The 16090-nt window shown below is 52.9% G+C and overlaps 6 protein-coding genes across 6 annotated transcripts; 3 read left to right on the forward strand and 3 right to left on the reverse strand.

The window, feature by feature from the left end:
- Positions 1–678: 678 nt before the first annotated feature.
- Positions 679–4243, forward strand: UBP15 (ubiquitin-specific protease ubp15; the record flags this gene model as incomplete). Its single annotated transcript, XM_056219424.1, has 4 exons — positions 679–687; positions 758–3604; positions 3652–4081; positions 4131–4243. The coding sequence occupies 4 exons, from the start codon at positions 679–681 to the stop codon at positions 4241–4243; spliced, it is 3399 nt and encodes a 1132-aa protein (XP_056066551.1).
- A 501-nt stretch (positions 4244–4744) lies between these two features.
- On the forward strand, positions 4745–8300 carry N0V89_010684 (uncharacterized protein; the record flags this gene model as incomplete). The annotated part of the gene is made up of 4 exons (XM_056219425.1): positions 4745–4897; positions 4947–5483; positions 6179–6184; positions 6216–8300. The coding sequence occupies 4 exons, from the start codon at positions 4745–4747 to the stop codon at positions 8298–8300; spliced, it is 2781 nt and encodes a 926-aa protein (XP_056066552.1).
- A 685-nt stretch (positions 8301–8985) lies between these two features.
- On the reverse strand, positions 8986–10290 carry N0V89_010685 (uncharacterized protein; the record flags this gene model as incomplete). The annotated part of the gene is made up of 2 exons (XM_056219426.1): positions 8986–10098; positions 10147–10290. 2 exons carry the CDS (start codon positions 10288–10290, stop codon positions 8986–8988), a joined length of 1257 nt encoding a protein of 418 aa, XP_056066553.1.
- A 618-nt stretch (positions 10291–10908) lies between these two features.
- Positions 10909–12217, reverse strand: N0V89_010686 (uncharacterized protein; the record flags this gene model as incomplete). Its single annotated transcript, XM_056219427.1, has 3 exons — positions 10909–11067; positions 11119–11972; positions 12025–12217. 3 exons carry the CDS (start codon positions 12215–12217, stop codon positions 10909–10911), a joined length of 1206 nt encoding a protein of 401 aa, XP_056066554.1.
- A 333-nt stretch (positions 12218–12550) lies between these two features.
- On the forward strand, positions 12551–14557 carry DAK2 (Dihydroxyacetone kinase 2; the record flags this gene model as incomplete). Its single annotated transcript, XM_056219428.1, has 3 exons — positions 12551–12557; positions 12786–13823; positions 13875–14557. 3 exons carry the CDS (start codon positions 12551–12553, stop codon positions 14555–14557), a joined length of 1728 nt encoding a protein of 575 aa, XP_056066555.1.
- Positions 14558–14656: 99 nt separating this feature from the next.
- N0V89_010688 (uncharacterized protein) lies at positions 14657–15931 on the reverse strand (the record flags this gene model as incomplete). Its single annotated transcript, XM_056219429.1, has 1 exon — positions 14657–15931. One exon carries the CDS (start codon positions 15929–15931, stop codon positions 14657–14659), a length of 1275 nt encoding a protein of 424 aa, XP_056066556.1.
- Positions 15932–16090: the final 159 nt, after the last annotated feature.

Raw genomic sequence — 16090 nt, forward strand, 5'->3', positions numbered from 1 at the left:
AAGTGGTGGGGAGATAGATCAATGGTCAATGCCCGCACAGGAAACAGTGCTCGCAAAGCTGCATACAGCCCGGCCACAGTCCCGCCGTGACACAATCACAGCCTGCATGATCCGCGATTGGTGTAGCAATGCATCCTGCGCGCGAACATGTAGATATAGATCGGGGCCCTGAGGCTTGCGTGGGCGTTCGCCGGAGCAGTCGTGGCAGCACACGCGTGAGTTGGTCGCCCTGTGTTTGCGCGCCAGCATGACGTTGTAGCTGGCACTGGGGGCTGCCTTTGTACGCGGTACCACACCTTTGGAAGCAGCACCCTTTACATAGCTTTCGCTGAGAATTCTAGCCATTCTACCCAGGAGCACCACTGTTGCGTTCGCAATCCCAACGCAGGCAGACGGTGCTATTCTCGCGCACTCTCCGGCACTCAGAACGGGCGCCTGCAGGCACGGCGGCGAATCGTCATTGTCCACTCCACCACCGCCACCTTTTTAGCGAGGCAGGTCCGTTCCTCCCCAAGCATCTGCACAACGCCTGCACTCCACACTTCCCGCGACTGGTGCGCATTCCGAGAGCTCAGCGACCCCGGGCACACCAGACCGAGCGCGCTGCACACCCACTGACCTGCCCGCCACCTCTGCGCACCTCTGCTTCTGCGACAACATCCGCCGCGCGCCGCAGCCATGGACCAGGTAAGCTCAACCGGGCACATGTGCCCTCGGCACCCAGAGGCGACGCCTTACTGACCAACGTGTTGCACAGCTCGGGAGTGATATGGTCGTCGAGCCTGAGTTCGACGAGAAGCAGGATGTTGCCATTATCACCAACGACGGCGATGACACCATGGACGAGGTCGATGGCGACGATGAGCCCCGCGCCGACGAATACGACGCCTTCTTCAAGAAGCACATGCCCGAGCTACCAGATCAGGAGACTGAAGCAGAGGCATATGACACATGGGAAATCAAAGACTGGCGAACGCTTACCAGGCGGGAGCATGGCCCTGTCTTCGACTGCGGTGGCATTCCCTGGCGCATACTCTTCTTCCCCTTTGGCAACAATGTCGATTTCGCCTCCTTCTACCTCGAACAGGGCTATGACGAGAAGAAGGTGCCCGAGGACTGGTACGCCTGTGTGCAGTTCATGCTCGTCCTATGGAACCCAAACGATCCCTCCATGTTCATCACACACACCGCTACCCACCGCTTTACCGCCGATGAGGGAGACTGGGGCTTCACACGCTTTGCTGAGCTTAGGAGGCTATTCTCGGCTAGCTGGGACGAAAGAGGTCGGCCCATGGTGGAGGATAATGCAGCAAACGTCACAGCTTACGTCCGAGTACTGAAAGACCCAACTGGCGTTCTGTGGCACAACTTCATAAATTACGACTCCAAAAAGGAAACCGGCATGGTCGGGCTCAAGAATCAGGGCGCTACCTGTTATCTGAACTCCCTTTTACAGTCATTATTCTTCACCAATGCTTTCCGACAGGCCGTCTACCAGATACCGACCGAGAAAGAAGAGAACCGCACCGATAGCGCATTTGCTCTGCAGAGATTATTCTACCTCCTGCAAACGTCCAACACCGCTGTTGCGACTACTGATTTGACACACTCCTTTGGATGGGACTCGAAACAGATCTTCGAGCAACAAGATGTACAAGAGTTATCGCGCGTACTCATGGACAAGCTCGACGAGAAAATGAAGGGAACGGAAGCCCAAGGTGCGCTCGAGCGGATGTTCGTCGGGAAAATGAAAACCTACATAAGTTGTATCAACGTAGCCTACGAATCCTCGCGGATGGAAGAGTTCTGGGACATCCAGCTAAACGTCAGCGGCAACAAGAACCTCGACGACAGCTTCAAGGACTACATCCAGGTCGAGACTATGGACGGCGATAACAAATACCACGCCGAAGGACACGGTCTGCAAGATGCGAAGAAGGGCGTCATCTTCGAGTCGTTCCCACAGGTCCTCCATCTTCAACTGAAACGCTTCGAATATGACATACAACGCGACGCCATGATGAAAGTTAACGATCGCTACGAGTTCCCTGAGATTTGGGATGCGGCGCCGTATCTCTCCGAGACCGCCGACCGATCGGAGCCCTGGATCTACCACTTGCACGGCGTCCTGGTGCACAGCGGTGACCTCAATGCCGGTCATTACTATGCATTCTTGAAGCCCGAGAAAGAAGGTCACTTCTATAAGTTCGATGATGACCGAGTTACACGAGCCACAATCCCCGAAGCCCTGGAAGAGAACTTTGGTGGGGACTACACACAAGCTAACGGCAACATTGGCCAGCGGAATCCCTACACCCGGACTTGGTCGGCCAAACGCTCTATGAGTGCCTACATGCTGGTGTACATCAGAGAGAGCCGGCTAGACGACATGTTACTGCCCGGAAAGGAGGTGAAGGCCCCTCAGCATCTTGCCGAACGTGTCGCCGAAGAAAAGGCAGCATTTGAGCGAAGGCGGAAAGAGCGCGAAGAAGCGCATCTGTACATGGAGGTTGCCGTCGCCTCCGAACGAGAATTCCGGCTCCACCAAGGTTTCGATATCGTGCCTTGGAAAGCTGAGACGGAAAGTGACGCAAACCCCAAGATATACCGTGTGCTCAAGGCGACCACCGTACTTGACTTCATGAATACGGTAGCTGAAGATCTCGGAACGGAGGCTGACCTGCTTCGACCCTGGTCCATGGTCAACAGACAGAACGGAACCACGCGTCCAGACGTGCCCATAGGGTTCCTTGAGATGTCCATGGACCTAGCCTGTCAAAAGTACGGTACAAAAACAGCACCCATGAGACTCTGGATCGAGAAGACCGATCAACGCGATGACGACGGCAAACCCGTGTTCGGTGGTGACCTTATCGACGCCAAGAACCAGCAAGGCAGCAAGACGTTGATGCTCTTCCTCAAGCACTTCGATGCCAAGAATCAAAGTCTCTACGGAGTTGGCAACGTCTATGCGTCAAGTCTCGATAAGGTCGGCGATTTGGGTCCGCAGATTTGCAAGATCTTGGGTTGGCCCGCATCAACTCAATTTCAACTTTCCGAGGAGATCAAGCAGAACATGATAGAGGCTATGAAACCCAAGGTTACTCTCGCTCAATCAGAGATCCAGGATGGCGATATTATCACCGTGCAGAAGACGTTGTTGGATAAGGAGATCACCCAAATCACCGCGTCAGGAGGCTACGGTAACGCCAAAGACTTCTATGATTATCTTCTCAACCGCATCCAAGTCGAGTTCGCGCCCCGGTTAGGCGAATCGACGCAGCTGCCAACCTTCACGTTGACCTTGAGCAAGAAGATGACCTACGAGCAGTTTTCCACCAAGGTGGCCGAGCACCTGAAGATTGAGCCTACGCACGTCCGTTTTACGACAGTCAATACTGCAGGAAAGCCAAAGTCACAGATCAAGTACTCACAGCAGGGCACTTTAAATAGCATTCTCTTTCCGGGACCGTATGCATATGGCGGCAACACGATGCTCAGGTCGGATCAGCTGTTCTACGAGGTACTAGATATGAGTTTGAAGGAACTGGAGCAAAGAAAGGCCCTGAACATTACGTGGTTGCCGGAAGGCTTGACTAAAGAGGCATGTTTCCTATATTCATGACAATTGTATACGCTAACGCAACATAGGAGCAATATCAGTTGATGATCCCGCGAAATGCCACTATAGCCGATGTTCTGGAAGCTCTACAGAAGAAGGCTAACATAAGCGATGAGGTCATGGGGAAAGTGCGCGTATTCGAAGCCCACAACAACAAATTTTACAAGTCACTCAGCGCTGACTTCCAAGTCATGGGCATTGGCGAGTACCTGCAGCTTTACGCTGCGGCGTTCCCTGATGACGATTCAGCCAAGAAAATCACCGTATTCCACTATGACAAGGATGTTTCGAAGGTTCATGGCATTCCTTTCCAATTATCCCTCAAGGAGGGAGAGACCTTCAGCGATACCAAGCAACGACTCTCAGACTTCACCAAGATCAAAGGCAAGCAATTTGATAAAATCAAGTTTTCTCTGGTCTCGAGGGCGACGTATTCAAGACCAGAGCCAGTTGAAGATGGTGAGTTCCTCGCGTCCACGAAGCATGGTGCATTTCTAACCTTCGATAGACGAGATCTTGTGGGATTTGATAGGTGATAGGGATGATATAGCAATCGGTCTGGACCACGCCAACAAGTCGCGGAGCTTCTGGGGCAAGTCTGATTCCATCTTCATTCGATGAGGGCTGTTTACACAGCATGTACGCTTTATTGCAGGGTCGAAATTCATTTTTTCAGGGAGCGCGGCGCAGTCTGGGAGCGACTGCATGTTATTGGACTCGGTGTGATTCTTGTGCATATATAGACACCGCTGAGTGCGGTCTCATAGCTTGGAGTGTGGAGGTTGGTGTCGAGCACGAGGTGAAGAGTGTTCGCACGCGCGGGACGACTGTATTGGATGTTGAGGCGTGAAGGCTGCATTATGGGAACGGGATGAGAACACATCAATCGAAAAAACACATACGTACAATCTCTTCCATGCCCTTTGAACATGCTTTGCTCTCTAACAACCCTCTGCACGCGCTCGAGTGCAATGCGGGCACCCGGCCCCACTGATTGGCCAATGCAGCAGCTCCTCCGCGCATGGCCCGATGTTCTTCCGAAACGGCCAGCTGGAACGTTGCACGTCGACCCTGGGAACGCCTTGGAGGCTCGCGTGTCCGACGAAAGCAACCACCACCACGATGCGGACTTTTGCAGCTTTGACGGGCCTGCTGGCCTACTGCGCGACAACTGTTTCGGCCACCGCATTGACTTACCGCTTGGAGGCCCACGAGCGCGCGTGCTTCTTCACGAATGTCGAGACTAAGGGAACCAAGGTGGCCTTCTACTTTGCCGTACGTTTGCCTTTACCCTTTGACTGGCCAATGCTAATTTGAGTTACAGGTCCAATCCGGTGGCTCCTTCGACGTTGACTACGCAGTCACTGGCCCTGGCGATCGAGTAATATTAGATGGCACTAAGGAGCGCCAGGGCGACTTCGTCTTCACGGCCAACGACGAGGGCGAGTACCGCTTCTGCTTTAACAACGAGATGAGCACCTTCGCTGAGAAGACGGTGGACTTCGAGATCGCGGTACGGGCACCTTTCCATCCCACTATTATCCCCGATACTTCCTTTTTCGAGGCTCTCACCCCGCCTCAGCTCCAACGCTGGATCTCCAATTACAATTCAAGATATGAGAAAGGCATGATGTCTAACGCAGGAGCCCCACAGGTCGAGAACGAGGTTCGCGCACAGCTGCCGAGCAAACAGGGATCGACTCCGGAGCAGACGAGCGTGCTGGAGGAGAGTATATTGAAGCTGAGCGCACAGTTGAGCACCATCAGCAGGAGCCAGAAGTACTTCAGAACGAGGGAGAACCGGAATTTCAGCACGGTGAAGAGCACGGAGAAGCGGATATTTAACTTCAGCATGATGGAGGTGGGTTTGATGGTTGCGATGGCTGGGCTACAGGTCTTCATCGTGCGCTTCTTCTTTCAGGGCGCGCGGAAAGGTGAGGACTCACTCAAAATTAGACTATTTATGTGTGAATGTGCTGACTGGTTTTCTAGGATACGTATGAGCGAACGCGGCAGCACGGGCTGAGAAAATGCGTATGGCAATGGGTAAAAAAAAGCGAGGGCTTCGCGCCTGGAACGGGCCTGCTCGGGCGGCGCATGGAGGGTCAAGGTCAATTGTGTATCATCATAGCGGCATTTGTTTGGGATACGGAGTCAAGACAGGATCGATTAACGAGATATCATTTGCACTCTCTGCACAAATCGCGGCGCTCTAATATGTGCGCTTTTGAACACTGACAGGCAAAGAGTTTGGGTATCGCATCGCAGCCTGGGGAATCTCGCGGTATCAAAACCTTTAATGAGGTACCTGTCATTCACTTGTTGCCTCTGACGACGCCCGCCCCGCCTCTCTTGCCCTCTTGCCCTCACCTACTTCGCCATTTTGTTTTGACACTCAACACAACACCACACTGGCGTTCTCGCACAAACACCCTTCAAGTCCTACCATGGACACCTTCGAGCGAGACCGCCAGCAGGCCAGAGAGCTTGCTCAGCAGCAAGCGCGTGATTACGCGCAGAACTTTGGGACGGGAGGGGTAAGTCTTGATAGGGTAGCCAGGGGTAAGTTGAGGGAGCTGACGAGACGGTACAGAACCTGTACGGTCTCCTCCAGCCTGGGCTGCCGCCTCTGGGCTTATTTGCGCTGCCGAGACCGTCTGGTCACCCTCCCCTTCACCCAAACGTAGACAGCAGCAACAAGCGAAAGCGCGTTGAGTTCATCGACCTCACCTCCGACGCTGACGGCACTTCCACGGAACTTCAACCCCACTCCGTCAAGCGACCTCGTCTTTCACCGCCCAAGAGCGCTCCGCCGCAACTGTCACCCACGAAGAAGAGGAAGAAGCAGCCTATCGGCGCTCTCCGCAAGAAGCAGCAGGACGAGCAGGTCGCGCAATCAACAGCTGACGAACAGTTAGCCGGGAAGCTGCAAGAAGCGCAGTCGACGGCTGACGAACAACTAGCCAGGGAGTTGCAAGAAGTTGAGCACCGCAACGGTAAGGCACGGAGGTTGAGGAATAAGATTGGGAGTCCTGAGAAGTGTGGAGAGCGTAGCCAGCGTCAACGGAGCTTGAAGAGCGCGAGTCCAGAGAAGCGCCTAGGCAAGAAGCTTTCAGTCTATGAGGAGTTTCAGAGGATTGAAGAAGAAGCTGCGCAAGGTAAACAGAGGCAGCGGAGTTTGAGGATTGCCAGCCCAGAGAAGCACTCGCAACGTACACTGAGGAGCAGCAGCCCTGAAAAGCAACCGGGCAAGAAGCTTTCCGTCTACGAGGAATTCCAGACGATTGAACGAGAAGCTGCACAAGGCAAGCATCCAAGCAAGAAGCGCTCAGTCTACGAGAAGGCCCAGAAGATTCAGCAAGAAGCCGCACAAGGCAAGCATCCAAGCAAGAAGCTTTCCGTCTACGAAGAGTTCCAGAAGATTCAACAAGAAGCCGCTCAAGGTCAATCCACGCGAACCAAGAAGCGCATTCTTCGAAGTGCCAGCCCAGAGAATTCCACCAAGCGTACGCGTCGAGGCAACACCCCCGAACAACGAAAGGCCTCCAAGCAGAGCACACGAGCCACGATGCACCGTATCAACTCCACTGAGGAGCTGAACACTCTAGAAGCGCAACTCCGAACCCAGTCTCGCGCTCCAGCATCAGCAGAAGACGACCGCCGCAAGATGCCGCCACCGCCTCCACCTATGAACGCAACAGATTATCCTATGCTGTCTGCCCAGAACACAGCAGGTCACACTATGCTGCCTGCCCAGAACACAACAAGTCATCCTATGCTCTCTGCCCAGAACATAACGGGCCATCCTATGCTCTCTGCCCAGAATATCAGCGGCGATATCATTCCCAAAGGCACTCAGTCCAGGCCCATGAATCCCTTGAACCCTCCTATGTCGCTCCCTACCAACCAAGACATACTACACAAATCCAAAAACGCCCGCGTCACAAAGCAATCATACCACACTGCGCACAAACAACCCTACTCCACGCAAGAGACCCAGCGCCTCGCGCAGTTCCACGATGCCTCCCTCCGTGCCCAAGAGCGCACCCGGCAGGAGCGGCAGGAGGTCGAGACTTACATCCAAAATCACACTCGACAGCGCGAAGCCTCGCAAAATGGCGTACACATGTTCGATGTCGAATATACCCACGTTGCGTTCGATATGTGCCAATATTTCAACTCAATAGACTACCGCTACGGACATCTCCCGAGCATGAACCCGGATCTGCCAGTCCCGAGTATCGAACATGAGCATTTGGGGGCGGCGCATGATCGGAGCACTCCCGTCGTCGTTCCCCCACTCGAGGAAGTTTTCGGCCTGGGACGCGAGCCCGCAGGACCGGACATCCTCGTCGACCTCACAACCCATGACCCTGAGAGTACCGAGAAAGAGCTTACACCGCTGTTCGACGCCCCCGTTCCCCACGACCGGTTCATCAACGCTTTCGAGCTTCCCGCATACAATCCTATCACCGCTTCGGATGCGGACTTCTTCCCCCTCGAGGCTGGACATGAGACGGGAACCTTTCTGGAGCCTGAGTGGGATAAACAGGAGGGGTGTTGGAGGGCACCGGAGCCGGGCACAACGCAGGAAGGTGCCATCGTGGGAGAGCTATTGCAATATGTGCAAGAAGAGAAGACTTGCGATTGGACCGATGAGGCGTCGGGATGGGTCTAAAATTGGATGAGATGATCTGGTCTGAGATCCCTGGGAGTATTGTGATCGTGTTTGGTCACCAGGATTCTCTTGAAGGAATTCGGTGTCCTTTGACTCATATTGGAATTGGGCGTTGCGTGGTAATGGCACGCACCGCAATGCGATGCCGAGAGATACCTGCTTGTTTCTGCTTGTTTCTGCTTGTTTCTGCTTGAGCACACTTTGTATAGGGAGATACCCCCGAGAAGCAACATGCTTTTCTCTTTGCTTAACTCGAGCTCGAGCTCGCGGTTAGCATGTCCAGTCAGGATAGACAATCACAAAAGTCGATGATTTTGATAACATTGTGATAACATTGTGTTATTGTAGATGCATGAATGAGTAGAAGCCTAGACATGGTTTCGTGGAGCAGCTGAATAGACTTGGATTGAGAAGTGCACGCACTGTGACTCTTCACACATGCACATTGGCATTCAGTATTTCATTCATTCTTCGATGCACAGATTGCTCATTGAACCTTTCTTTCAATAACAACTCCTTGTCAAACTTCCGGAGTGCTATCGAGGGTTGTAGGGTTTAAACAGGTCGATGGTTTTGGGGTTTTGGACTATCATAACTAACAGGAGTCGCGTTTCATGTGGCGGCAATAATTGGCACAGTGGTGTCTTGTTAGTGATATCATGCTTCGTTTTGGTATGCAAATATATCACACCGCACTCCAATCCCCTTTAATGCCCTCACTATCTTCCGCTATCGCCCACTCTTCCCTCCTTGCATGTTCTCTACTCGCCCTATCTCTCTCGCTGCTTCCCACCCGACTCAACACCTCACTCCTCACGTCCAGCTCCGTAGTCATCAATATCCCTCCCGCCGCCATGATCTCCTGCCACGGGCTATCGTGTCCATCCTCATCGCTCCCCTCTCCCTTGAATTCCCTCGGCCAGATAATCTCCTCACTGCGCGATCGCTTGAGCGTCGATGACCCCGTCAAGGACGACACGTTCGTATCGAGGCCAAGACTGTGCTTGTGCGAGTTTGTGAGCGATAGGTGCAGCGAAGGAAGCTGGAAAGAGTCAGTGTGCGTGAGGGATGAAGTGCGGCGGGATCTCGGGTTTCGACGGCGCCTTCGCACGGAAGAGTAGTGGTGTGATGGAGGTTGAGGTGGCGGTGGGACGGACTTGAAGGAGGCGATGTTTGCTGCTATAAGGGTGGCTTGGACTTCGAGGAGAGACCAGAGGGTGATATGCATGGCGTCTCGTCGTACGTCGTTTGAGGCCGCGTACGCTTTGAGCAGCGTGATCCTTAGAATACTGCATGCGGTTGCAAAGAGGCCGAGCGTTATGACAAGTATGGCGAGGATCCCCTCGCGAGTCGGGACAAGTCCTGCCTGCGCGAACGATAACGGCGTCAACGCCAGGACGAGATCTGTGGCAGTGCCGACACCCGCTTGTACATATTCGCTTGATAGAACCGTGTTGCTAGCCGTGCAAACAGAATCCCGATGTATGGCTTCATTCCAATTGTACTCCAGTGGTATGCACTGCACAACCATGAACACGAGACTGATGATGCAGAAAAGGACTTGTGCGGCGATGAGAAGGGATAGCGTGATCCGCCATGGGCGGCCTTGCTTAAAGTGGAGGACTGTGAATGCAATGCCGATCCTGATTAATGCAGTAGTGGGTATCCAGAAGAGGTCCGAAGCGAAAAGAAGATGGTGGGCGTGAATTTTGAGGTATCGTGAAGAAGAAATTACGTCGTGGCCGAGACCATACGTAGTGGCAGCGATGACAAGAGACCATTCGATAAGTGCGAGAAGCTGTTTGTGCAGGTTAGCGTGGTCTTACTGAACCAAAGCTTGACATACAGTAGCCAGCGTGATGCTATAGTCATCCCATCGAAACCGTCTTTGCTTGGCTCTCTCGTATACGCGTCCGCCGAACAGAGTGAGGATCACCAAGAAAAGGAACGCTGTAACACCAAGTAGTGTTGTCGCTGGCGAAGTTGCCATCCTACGCGTGAGGGGTGATCCGATTCAGCGAAAGGCCATACGAACCGACTGACGAGGGTTGCGAATGGTTATGATCAACGGAGCACCTCTATATCACAAGACCAAACACCAAACCAAGCATCCGGGTACGACCATGCGCCTGTCTAACGCATCGACTCATGTATACTGATGCCATGATCGACGACCAAACACGCGCCGCGTTGGGGACTGCATGGCGCAAATAGCCAGAAACCATGCATATAGAGCACTTGCCGATTCGACAGCAAGCGACCACCACTTCTCGGTAGATTAGCGTTCCAAATTCTCCACAGTCTTTCCAAAGTGCTCATTCGGTTGTGATATGCGAGTGTTTGCAGTGCGCCTCTTTAGCCTGTATTACCTGCAACGTGGGTTGAAGGCGCCAACGTGTCGGAAGAAATGTTGTGCGCCACGCCTATGCTAGTAGTCAGGACGCAAGTGCGCATAAATGATGCGAATATGCAGTTTGGTGAGTGCTGGCAAGTGGAGCGAAAGGTTTGGAGTTGTATTGACCGTGGGTCGGAATCTACGTGTCCGGTCACAAAAACAGTATAGCATATGCGGATAAGGCTCTTTACTCCAGTCGTGTCTGTACACTTTCTATTTCGGTGGATGGACATTCCTCAGATCGTGCAATGCGCTGCTGGATTCCAGTATTTTTGACAACAGTGTCGGGTAGTCCCATCCCACGCCAGCAGCTGCCAATGCTGTTAAGCTCGCTTGATTTTCCCGTCCCTTTCGGCCTGGCCCTGTCATATTCTACAACGGCTGTCAGAATGATTCAAACCGTACTCTACAGCGTGTACTCACAGGTTTCATGTTCACATCAAATAAGGCGAATGGTGAAGACTTGGCCTCGCTGATTCGTCTGACATCGACTCGAATTGGCGCCGTCGTCTGAAGTAGTGTCGCAGCTTCGACGCATTGACGTTGTATGTCTCCGTAATTTGGATCTCGCTCGTGCTCTTCGGCTGTCACGAGTCGCGAATTCTGCGTAACAGCTACAGCACCATTGTAGGGAGCGATGCCATCCGCGTGGTTGAATCGCTCGACTACGGGCATCGCCCAGTAATCACTGATTCCCGAGGTTTGGGAAGGAGGCATCACGGTGATGGTCCCCTCCACTCCTGGGAGATAGTCCTCAACGATGACAGAAGACTGTTGGCTAAGTAGATCTTTGCAGTGGTTGTGGAGTTCTTCTCCTGTTCGACATACTTTTACGCCGTGGCTACCCCGCCCGCGAACCGGTTTACCTACAACGGGAAACTGCCGTCGCGATGAAAGCACGTTTGCAAGCTCATCCTCATTTCGAACAAGTTGCGCTGAAGGCAGCTTGTAGCCTCCTTTCAACCTCAAGAGTTCATTGACGTAATTCTTGTCATCGTAAAGTTCCACCAGCTTGGGCGGCTGGCCTACGATTTTCAGATGTTTTGCTGCCTCATTGAGCTTCTTAGACGTCTGTAAAGGATGGTTGGCGAAGAGGATTGTGTTGGCCCAGAGATGCGTTGCTCTTTGATTGACGGCAGACAGTATACTAGATTCCGTGTCCCCGAATACCCAATCCGCATCATTCCATGGATCAGGTGACGATGAAGGCGTTACAACGTCCAGCCCGCAGCGATACTTTAAGACATATGCGATGTCTGCTCCCGAGTCTTTGTAGCCTGAGTAGGGTCAACATTTGCGTCTGGATAGATTCCTGCTTCGTATTCATACCTCCAGGCTTCTTCGGCTTCCTGATGCCGTTGATGAGAGGTGGGTCGAGCTCTTGGTACAGGACTGCGACGCGTGGTAGAGTAGGCTCGAAACGGGAAAGATGAGCCGAGGCTGAAAACGAACGGCAAGTGCACGCGGAAAGCCGCAGAACGCTTGTCGGCTGGACCTGGTGACTACGCGACAATGCATACATGCCGAATGCTGCGCTAGACAATCAATATTGTCGAATGGACGAGTAAAAGGTAGCGGTAGGTTGTTTCCAATGCTTCAAGAAGAGATGTAGATGTTCGGCGAAACACCGTCGGTGAATAGCCGGGACCTAGCGGCGGAACGCTCCTGCTCTTCGGATCCATCCGAAGACCATCGATCAGACACGCGTTTAGTGACAACTATCGAGATCGAGACAACCATTATGCGGTGCCGATGCGAGAAAGCTATCGCAGTCAGACCGACGAGTGTCTAGCGATGATGTTACAAATTTGGACACCCAGCAGCATGCCGAGGCTGTCTTTAGCAAACATTGGAAATGGGCGGTATGTTGAGTGCTATGCGAGTATGGGGAGAATTGGCGGGCGTTGACTTCTCTCTATAGTGAATACCAGGAGTTTCATCTCGGACCCTAACGTCCTTCTTGACAGCGCCCTACGCGCATGTGCATCTCTCCAACCGGGCTTGGAGCTCGACAAGGCCAGTCGAGGTCAGTGACACAACTGGAGGGTGCTTTTTAGGAGTATATAGATGGAAACGCTGACATTTGGCAGTGGTTTACCGCCCGCAGGGTCAACATGCGCCGAAAGTCACGCTGCTCAGTGGAGGTGGTGGAGGGCATGAGCCGGGACATACTGGCTACGTCGCCAACGGTATGCTCGATGCAGCTGTCAGCGGCCCAATTTTTGCTTCTCCAAATGCAAAATTCGTTCGCGCAGGCCTTCGTCATATTGCGTCACCCAAAGGGTCTCTCGTTGTCATCAAGAATTACACCGGCGACCGCCTCAATTTTGGCCTTGCTGCAGAGCAAGCAAGAGCGTATGATGGTCAAGAGCTCGAGACTGTGGTAGTCCAGGATGATGTAGCAGTCCCTCGATCACGTTGCGGACTTGTTGGACGACGTGGTCTGGCAGGCGTTGTCCTTGTGCACAAGGTTGCTGGAGCATCTGCAGCTGAAGGTGCTGCGTTGGCTGAAGTAGCTGCGAACTCACGGTATGTAGCGGATCGCCTCGCTACCATCGGTGTGTCATTGGAAGCTTGCTCTGTTCCTGGATTGCAAGAAGGTCGCACAATCGCTCCAGGCGAAATGGAACTTGGAATGGGCATTCACAACGAGCCCGGGTCCCAACGCATTAGCAGCGAGCAGGATATCATGTCACTCGTCGGCAGTATGCTATCTGCCATTCTGGATCAGTCGAACAAAGAGCGGGGATTCTTGAACTGGAATAATAACACGCAGTTTGTGCTCTTAGTCAACAACCTCGGGGGGCTGTCCAAATTGGAGCTGCTTGCAATAACTGACCACGTATTGCACGGTTCGAAGACGAACTTTGGAATGAGTCCGTCTCGGGTATACTCAGGCACCTATCTGTCTTCGCTCGACGGACGCGGCTTCTCTATTACCCTGCTGGCTTTAGAACAGGCACACTCTGCCGATGTGTTTAGGTTACTAGACGCGCCGACTTCTTGTGTCAACTGGCAAGTTGCTCTGCCTTTCAATCAACATAGTACGGCCGTCCGCCCCGACTCACCACTTAAGGAGGCTCCGCCTATGGACATTGATACTACGCCTCTAAAGCAAACAATCCAATGTGAGTACCTCTTTCATAGGGACCATGCAGAATAGTGACGCAAGACCATAGGTGACGCAAATTTCTTCAACGCCGTGATACAAAGCATCTTCTCCTCGCTAGAGCGAGAAGAGCCTGCAATAACTCGCTTTGACACCTATCTTGGCGATGGAGACTGCGGCACGACACTCCTTGCTGGTGCCGCAGGTCTCAAGCAGACATTCTCAGACTTAGCCACCGCAAATATGTTTGATCTCCTGACCAGTACTCAACGTCTGACTGACAGTCTGGGCACAACTATGGGCGGCACTTCTGGCGCGCTTTATTCCATCTTCTTCTCCGGCTTTGGTGGAGGCCTTCAACAAGCCGCCGGCAACAACCCAAACGTATCACTCTCATTGGATTTGATCAGCGACGCGCTCATGCAAGGTCTTGCTACGATGAGGAAGTATACCAGTGCTGGTGTCGGTGATCGCACTATGATGGATGCGCTTATACCTTTCGTGCAGTCATTACATATGGGCGCTGATCAGGATGCTGTTGCCGCACTGAACGAGGCTGTTGACGCAGCACGAAAAGGCTGTGAGAGCACCACTCGCTTGCAAAGCAAATATGGAAGATCTACATATGTCGGTGCTGCGCAAGAGGCTGGCGAAAATGAAGCGGACGCAATCCCAGATCCGGGTGCTTGTGGTGTAGTAGCGATTGTTCAGGGTATACTGGATGCGATGATAGCGCAGAGAGTGGCTTATTGACCGGATAGGCTTGTTCCTGTATTCGAAATGCTTTTATCTGTTACAGAGGTACTGATTCTATCTACATTTCGCGCGAAACGCGATTCTCGTATGCCCTTATCAGAACTCCACAGGCTTAGCTTCAGAGAAGTCGACTTGTCCAAAGAACTTCACACCACCACCCCTGCTTCCTCTCACAGCCTCTGAAGCCCATTCTCGCATGCCCTCCTCGTACGCTCCGACACTCTTCTCCGACAGCCCCTCATTGATAGCAATGAGCAAACGTTCAACGTCTTTCAAGGCACTGACAGCGCCCAGACCTGCAGTTGGTGGCATAGGATGCGCCGCATCTCCTAAGACGCTGATGAACTTTGAAGGCTTCCAAGTGGGCATATCCGGGACCGCGGTGACGATGCGCAAAGCCGAAGCAGCGGCCTTGTTTTGCTGCGTAAGTATTGGCGTAACAGTGCCGTGCCAATGTCGAGTCAGTTCGATAGACAGGTCTGCAGCCTGTGCTGGTGGAAGTCGTATAAGATCAGCAGTCGTGTGTTTGAAATAATGCTCTTGCGACAAGAGGACCCAGTATATGTAATCTTTGGCAGTCTCTTTGGCCCCGGTTTCAGTACTCATGATCGTTACGAGGTCGGGATCTGGAAAACGCATAGGCTCGAGAAACAGCGTCAAAGGCGTGCCGTCTTCAAAATGTTGCTGTATCAAGATCATGCCGTTTTGAGTCTTTGGATGCACGGAGGCAGACAGTGTAGGCGTAAGAGTGGTCTTTCCGTAGATGCAACGACCAGTAGTATCGACAATGGAAAGCTGTGGAAAATATTGCCTGCGCACACGCGAGTTCACTCCATCGGCACCCACGAGGAAGCAGCCGTCGTAAGAAGTCCCGTCTACAAAGTATGTGGTGACACTTGAGCTCCGGATTTCGTATCGCTCGAATGCCTTCCCGAACGAAATGTGTTGCTCAAGACCAGACAGAAGAACCTCGCGCATAATCGTTCGATCAATGGCGATCGGTCTCTCATTGGTGTGTTGCGCTCCTTTGAGTCCTTTCGAGCCATCTGGACCTCCAGGTGGCCCTGCAGGGAGGCCTGTCTTGACCTCGTCTCCAGACAGAGCATCGATCTTGGTAATTCCAGATGTTTCGCGCTCTGCAGCTGCGCTGGACTCCAATCTTTGCCATGTGTGCTGTGGAAGGACTTCTTTCAATGCATGGACCGCGTCTCCGTCAAGGCGAATGCGGTACCCTTGGGCGCGGAATGACTGAGACTCATCGCGCTCGAAGACATGGAAAGGGATCTTGTTCTTTAGAAGACCTTGGGCAAGCGTCAAGCCACCGACTCCGCCTCCAATAATAAGAATCCTGGCCTGAGCGTCAGTCGACATTGTCAAATATTGGTGGGTTCGTTGCACGAGGTGTTCGAAGGTACGGCTGAAATCTCCAGTTAGTTCAAGAGACTGCATGGGGCTGCTCCTATCGGACGGAACTGCTACTCGAACCCTTTTGGGGGTTTATATCTTTTATAGATGGTTCATCATCCTGTC

The sequence above is a fragment of the Didymosphaeria variabile genome (genome assembly GCF_027946475.1).
Source record: "Didymosphaeria variabile strain IMI 356815 chromosome Unknown scaffold_8, whole genome shotgun sequence".
NCBI lineage: Eukaryota > Fungi > Ascomycota > Dothideomycetes > Pleosporales > Didymosphaeriaceae > Didymosphaeria > Didymosphaeria variabile.